The 7500-nt window shown below is 44.9% G+C and overlaps 1 protein-coding gene across 3 annotated transcripts in view; it reads right to left on the minus strand.

Moving 5' to 3' along the window:
- Positions 1-7500, minus strand: part of bbs9 (Bardet-Biedl syndrome 9) — a 60660-nt gene that overhangs the window by 49263 nt on the left and 3897 nt on the right. For all 3 annotated transcript variants that reach the window (XM_068568832.1, XM_068568831.1, XM_068568833.1), the window contains exons 5-7: positions 4259-4433; positions 3229-3313; positions 1763-1946 (exon numbers count right to left, since the gene is read on the minus strand). In XM_068568832.1, coding sequence (XP_068424933.1) covers positions 1763-1946; positions 3229-3313; positions 4259-4433 — 444 coding nt within the window. The remainder of the gene's footprint in view (positions 1-1762; positions 1947-3228; positions 3314-4258; positions 4434-7500) is intronic.

Below are 7500 nucleotides of genomic sequence, written 5' to 3' on the forward strand. Positions count from 1 at the left end.
CACATTTTGGGCTTCTTCCCCTAAATGATCTACATCTTGTATCCTTACAACGCAAGAGGAAACGGATGTGTCATATTTTTGTCATTTGAATAACTCAGTCGTTCGTGGAGCTTTGAAATGCCTGAAGCATTTCAAAGCAAGCTTTTAAAAGAGAAAATATAGACGTTTTATTTCATGTATTTTATATAGCATACCTCTCGCTCTATATATGCGTTAATTATGAAATCCATTCATCGTGCACCATATGTTTATATACTACGGTGTGTTCCTTTAATGCCTGCAGCAGAGCTCCTACAGCTCTTCCAGCACGTCCTGCCAAAAGCAGCTTCCTGCAGGGCCTCGTGTGGCACTGGGCCACTGTGTGTGTTTGGTCCGCTCCTGCTCCTCGGTTTGGCTGCAGCAGGTGTGCGCTGCGCGCTACATGCTGGACTTCCTGTCACTTAAAAATGTTATCTTATTTTCCTTTAGGGACAATTTGCAGTTGAAAAAAAAGGTGATGAATTGCAATATATCACAGTATTGCGATACTATCTCAGTATTAGGACTAAAGTATTATGATATTATCAAAGTATTGTGCTAATATCGTATCAGGACGTAATAATCGTGATAATATCGTACCGGGACTTAAATATTAAAATATCGCAACAACATTTAAGTATTGTGATACTATTGTATTGCGATTTATGTATTGTGATATTATCAGAATAGTATCAGGATAATATTGTACTGGGACTTAAGTATTGTGACAATATTGTATTGGGACTTAAGTATCGCGGTAATATTGTATTCTGAGTTAGGTATTGTGATAATATCGTAATATTACTTAAGTATCATGATATATCGTATCAGGAGTTAAGTATCAGGATAATATTGTACTGGGACTTTAGTATCAGGATAATATTGTACTGGGACTTTAGTATCAGGATAATATTGTACTGGGACTGAAGTATCAGGATAATATTGTACTGGGACTGAAGTATCAGGATAATATTGTACTGGGACTGAAGTATCAGGATAATATTGTACTGGGACTTTAGTATCAGGATAATATTGTACTGGGACTGAAGTATCAGGATAATATTGTACTGGGACTGAAGTATCAGGATAATATTGTACTGGGACTGAAGTATCAGGATAATATTGTACTGGGACTGAAGTATCAGGATAATATTGTACTGGGACTGAAGTATCAGGATAATATTGTACTGGGACTGAAGTATCAGGATAATATTGTACTGGGACTTTAGTATCAGGATAATATTGTACTGGGACTGAAGTATCAGGATAATATTGTACTGGGACTGAAGTATCAGGATAATATTGTACTGGGACTGAAGTATCAGGATAATATTGTACTGGGACTGAAGTATCAGGATAATATTGTACTGGGACTGAAGTATCAGGATAATATTGTACTGGGACTGAAGTATCAGGATAATATTGTACTGGGACTGAAGTATCAGGATAATATTGTACTGGGACTTTAGTATCAGGATAATATTGTACTGGGACTGAAGTATCAGGATAATATTGTACTGGGACTGAAGTATCAGGATAATATTGTACTGGGACTGAAGTATCAGGATAATATTGTACTGGGACTGAAGTATCAGGATAATATTGTACTGGGACTGAAGTATCGTGATAGTATCGTATTGGTTAATCTGTCGTAGGTCCCGAACCAGATCAGGTGCCTGTGACGGTGACCTTGAAGATGATTTTGTTCGTCTCGCTGCACTGGTGCTAAAGCTTCAGGGTTTACCTGAGGCGAAGGGCAGGAAGCAGCTGGGGTTGAACTCCAGCTTCTTCATGAAGCGGATGTGGCTGTTGTCACGGAGACAATAGAGGTTCCTCTCACCGAGGACGAAGATGGAGGAGGTGGTGTGGGAGAAGGAGGGCACACAGAGGTCCAGGGCCTGTTCTCCCAGGACAAAGGTCCAGTCAGGCTGCAGGAGGACACACACACACATACTTACACACACACCTCATTTCTTCAATTTCAAAACAACGAGCGTGATATGCACCACGAGTGACGCATGTGGTGTCTGAACCCTCCACAGAACACTGGTGCAGTCACTGAAATCCAACTCTTTTGTTGGGTATTTCCATTTCATGGAAGGCAGAAATGTGGACAGGAGCGTTTTTAGCTCGAATGAATGAATACGTGATCTGTGTATGTTGGCATCTGCGCTTTCTGCGCCACTGTGGGAAAATTCAAAGTTTTATGGGGGAAGAGAATATATCCGACTGAACGTCTGCGGTAAGAGTTTTTTTTTTTAACCGAATCGACATTCAATCCATTCTCCGGTATTAAAAAAGTCAGGCTAATTATAAAGATATATACGTCTTACGGTCACGGGTCAATGGAGAGTGTGTGCTGGTTCCCTTCACTCTCAGGTTTCGTGCACATTCTCCAACGACATTGCTGCCTGTTTTTTTTCATAGTTTTGTATTTCTGGTACATGATGTGCAGGCGCTCATACTCGGGGTCTCCCTTCACTTGTTGAATTGTCTGAAACCCAGAGGAACGTTTTGTTTAACCGCATACGTGCAGACAGGGGAATGTCGACAAACTGGTCCCGTACATGCGACCAACAACGCTGTCGTGTGAAGCGTGTTCTGCACGCCGATATGGGTCAGACCCCGTAACGACTAAAACCTAGCTGTGCGAGCGCGGTTAACGACGGTTAGAGGAACTTAATTGGGTCCAGAAGAATCCGTTTGCTTTTCCAGAATACTGGTTCCTCGTGCGGTTGACAGATAAAAACCTCCTTCTGCTTCATGGATTGTGGTTATCTTGACTTTTAACCAAATTTCCAAGACTTTAAACCCAATTTCTATGACTTTAAAGCAAATTTCCATGAGCTTTAAACAAAATTTCATTACTTTCAAACTAATTTCCATGACTTTTAACTAAATGTCCATGCATATACTACTCATTATATGAATATTTTTTATTGTATTCATTGAATTTTCTGTAACTCTGTAACGTTGTTCATTCTGTACACATGAGAGGGATCCTCCTCTGATGCTCTCCTGAAGGTTTCTTCCTTTTTTTCCCCATTGAAAGGTTTATTTTTTACTTTTTTGGGGAGTTTTTCTTGATCCGATGTGAGGTCCTGGGATGTCAAGCATGTGTACACTGTAAAGCCCTCTGAGGGCAGTTTGTAATTTGTGATTCTGGGCGATACAAAATAAATTGAATTGAGTCGAAAAGAGCCGACGCACCGCCAGCCTCTTGCCTCCGGTCTTGAGGGGCGGGTCCGGATCCTGTCGACTCTCGGCCTCGGCGGCCACGGCCAGCGTCTCGTACCTGGGAGTTAGAGAGAGAGAGAGAGACGCAGAGCGCTGCTCAAAACCAACACACTACATTCGACCTCACATTTAAATAAAGTCGGACATTCGCTGCGCGTCATGGTGAACTCCACGCTCGGCGTCTCTGCTTGAGCAGCTCCTGTCAGCTATCAGTTTTAAATCAGCGAGGCCCGGCGGAGGACCACGCGGTCGGACTGATCGGGGGTCAGTTGACTTTGGCGTCTTTTGGGCATCGGGAGTTTTCCAGTAAGAAGCTGGCAGGGAGGAGCGGCTTGGCGGGAATCTATACATCCGTCTCTTCTAACACCTGGATGAATGTGACCCGACTCGAATCCGGACCGCAACACACACACACACACACAGAGTGTTTTTTGGTTTGCCATTAAAAAGTGTTTGTGGTGAACATGGGGTGCTCTCTCACACACGTGGACAAGGTTGTGGTAGAGCCTGACTGAGTGTGTGTGTGTGTGTGTGTGTGTGTGTGTGTGTGTGTGTGTGTGTGTGTGTGTGTGTGTGTGTATGTGTGTGTCTGTATGTGTGTGTGTGTCTGCTATCAGTCATCACCCAAAGTGTAGGACACTGAGGTTGAGGAAACTGTGTTCTCATTAATATGAAAGAGGATCATCATTATTGGGCCCCAATGGGTTCTCTGTTCTAAACCCTCTGTAACTTTATTCTGCTTCCCTTTATCAAAGTCAACCTTTGCAGAGGGAATGTTCACATATTGTGCTGTGCTTTGGGTGTGTCGTCTTCATTTCCTCTTCACCAGTAACATGTAGACTGAACAACATCTCACATGTGTTCCTTTTATTAGAACAACATTATTAAACAGCCCTCGCGGCTGCAGAGACTCACACTTTACTTTGGGAGGACATTTAGAGGAAAAGGACTGAAGATAGGTTAGTTTTCTAAAGGAGGCTTTGGGAGAAGAAACTCAACGTACTTGTAGCTCTCCAGCTGGCGAGCGGAGGACACGGTGAGGAAGCTGTCGGTTCGAGGGTTGTACGCCAGCGGGCCGGGCAGCAGGAAGCCGGGGAGGAACCTGCCGAAGGTGTAGCTGTCCTGCTCGAAGAACATCAGCATGCCGTCCATGGACTGGATGCACAGCGAGTGGTGACCTAGGGGGGACATGAGTATTAGTACGAAGAACGCAGACACTGGTGTGTTCACGACGTGTTGAACTGTATGCAGGGTTCATACACATTGTGACCAATGGATTTCCATGACTTTTAACCAAATTCCCATGACTTTCAACCAAATTCCCATGACTTTTAACCAAATTCCCATGACTTTCAACCAAATTCCCATGACTTTCAACCAAATTCCTATGACTTTTAACCAAATTCCCATGACTTTCAACCAAATTCCCATGACTTTCAACCAAATTCCCATGACTTTCAACCAAATTCCCATGACTTTTAACCAAATTCCCATGACCAAACATTTAGTGATAGCTGGGTGTAAACATGAAAAAGTGGTAGTGAGGTGGTAAACTACATGTTTGAGTACAAAGTGGTTCGTTGTTTAGGAAAATACAGTTATGCTGTCCAAAAAAACACCAAAGTACACAAGTTACATAACATCAATAAAAACACACTTAATTAAAACTGCTTTTCATTACATTTGCATTGGACACTTTAGGTTATTCTTATTTTACTGACTAAAATAACAAAACATTTGATCTGTCACAGTTGACGGATCAAAGCAGCGTTTAAAGTAATCGTTTGATACAAATCAAATCTTTTGTTTTATAGGATTGTTCCTCCCGCTGCGTGGCCAGCTGTGTGGAGGTGTGAGAGTGGGCGGGGTTTGAACCCGCGACACGAGACCTCACTCCTACGGGTTGTGTCTGTCGGTTGTTTATCATATTGAGACAGTATGTGTTGTTTCTTTGTGCAAGACAATACAAACAGTGTAAAGAACTTGTGTTTGAGCTGAACATGTTTTTAAGTAATTAAACACGAAGAGGCGACTTTCTCGGCTCCCGTTTCATTCCAGCCGCGATGTCATGTTGTGCTACGAGGTGTGTTTCTCCCTCTGGCTGAATCTGATCTCTCCATTAACACCTCCCCACACACCCACACACACACACCCACACACACACACACACACACACACACACACACACACACACACACACAGAGGAGGCCTAATGGAGGACACACTAAGCCCCAACACACATAAAGCAGCGCGGCTGTGGTGACCGGAGAACTATAATTAAACCTTGACGCGCTTTTAAAACTTACACTGCCATCGAGTAGAGGTCAGGAGGCAGCCACCTACAGACGCACAGCAGACACACAGACACACACAGACACACACACACACACACACACACACACACAGTGTTCGTCTGGTTCCTAGAGAACAGACGTGTCCTCTCCAGTGATCAGCGCTGCGTTTCTTCGCGTGTAAACTTCCTCTATGTGGAAAATCTCTGGGAGTACTCAAAGCTCAGGAGGATGTCAAACACACGGTCGGCCGGCCAGAAATGGCCGCCTGGTGGTCCAATGCGGCCCACTGGATGACTTCACTAAGAGGTGAAAATGGCAGAGAAGTCATTCATTCCAAACGCAAAGCTATTCTGGACCGGCGCAGCGCTCAATGGAAGGACAGAGCACCAGCACGTGCACGTGGACCCCAGCGTGTGCACGAACACCTCACACACCCAGAAGGTGCCAAAGGGCCCGTGTGAGCGCTCAGACACAGCGGAGGAAACGGGCATGAGCGTCATTAATAAGACGTGCCCAACAAAGCACAGAGGCTGGCCGCACACCGCAGGGGGCGGAGCCTGGCCTCCGCGTGGGAGAGAGAGAGAGAGGGAGTGTGTGTGCATGTGTGTGTGTGTGTGTGGCCTGAACGTGACCCAAACCCGAAGTCAGCCCAGCTATTAGAGCAGTATTAGTACAGAGCTGCTATTACAGCGCCTAAAGCACTGCTAAATGGCTGCAATTATAGACACACACACCTACACACACACACACACCCCATACACTCTCTCTCTCACACACACACTCACCAGGCTTTTCCAAATCCAGACACACTCTGAACAAAATCAGACATTCGGCCTGCAAACAAATGTGTGTGTTTTACTTTGTGTGCAATCCTGTGTGTGTGTGTTTAAAGTCTCACCAGTGTGCGTGAAGGCTGATTTATACTCTCAAGACACGCATGGACCCCCTTGCTTAGTCAAATCAGCCCTTTTGCGTGCTTGCGTGCGTCACCTTTACATTTCTGACTATAGGGCGAATTCTGCTCCTGCAACTACAACCGCGTGGCCAGCTGCAGTTGTAGTTGCAGGAGCAGAATTCGCCCTTGAGCCACCGTGAGCTCGCCTCGCTGTTGTGTCGACAGCAAGAGGCGGCGGGGAAGCCTCAAGCGAGCGCTACGAGACGGTTGGAGCGAGCTCGTCCGTGTTCGAAATCGTGAAAATAAAATGCACATTTGTACTTTTTAAATAAAAGAAACAAAGATCTGCAGGACAGGAAGTATGACGAATACAAAAGTGAGATGAATCTAACGGGGTGAAGATCATTCCTAGAATGGGAGAGAAGTTCTTAGTTTAGTACGATCTGGTTATAGGAGAATAAACACAAGTTTTTCAAGTGAATAACTTGTGTTTATTCTTCTATAATCGGATGAATGAGGGCCGTGCTGCTCTGAACTCTGACCTGCGACTTGAGAGGTGATTCAAGCTGCAGGAGCTGCGACATGCAGCGGTCTGCACCGCCATCTAGTGGTGGCCAGAGGGAGAGCCGGAGGAGAGAGGTGAGCGCTGTGTTTGGCTGTGTGTCTTTCAGAGACTCATTACTACGTGTTGCAAGTAGTGTTAGTGTGTGTGACAGGAAACAAAGGCACTGTGTTTGTTGGAGAGAGAGAGACAGAGAGAGAGAGAGAGAGAGAGAGAGAGAGAGAGTGAGTGAGTGAGTGAGTGAGTGAGTGAGTGAGTGAGTGAGTGAGTGAGTGAGTGAGTGAGTGAGTGAGTGAGTGAGTGAGTGAGAGAGATCTTTGTACGGCCATAAAAACGTGGAAACACACAGGACACGTATTTACCGCAGGCGAGGTATTGGTTTTAACGAGCACACTGTTCTTTCTATCAATCAATCTCACACACACACACACACACACACACACACACACACACACAGTGTATCATGCCAGGCCGCAGTCAATTGGAAATTTCTC

This window comes from Clinocottus analis, unplaced genomic scaffold, assembly GCF_023055335.1.
Source record: "Clinocottus analis isolate CAN_PGR_092001 unplaced genomic scaffold, fCliAna1.0.p SCAF_80, whole genome shotgun sequence".
Classification (NCBI taxonomy): Eukaryota; Metazoa; Chordata; class Actinopteri; order Perciformes; family Cottidae; genus Clinocottus; species Clinocottus analis.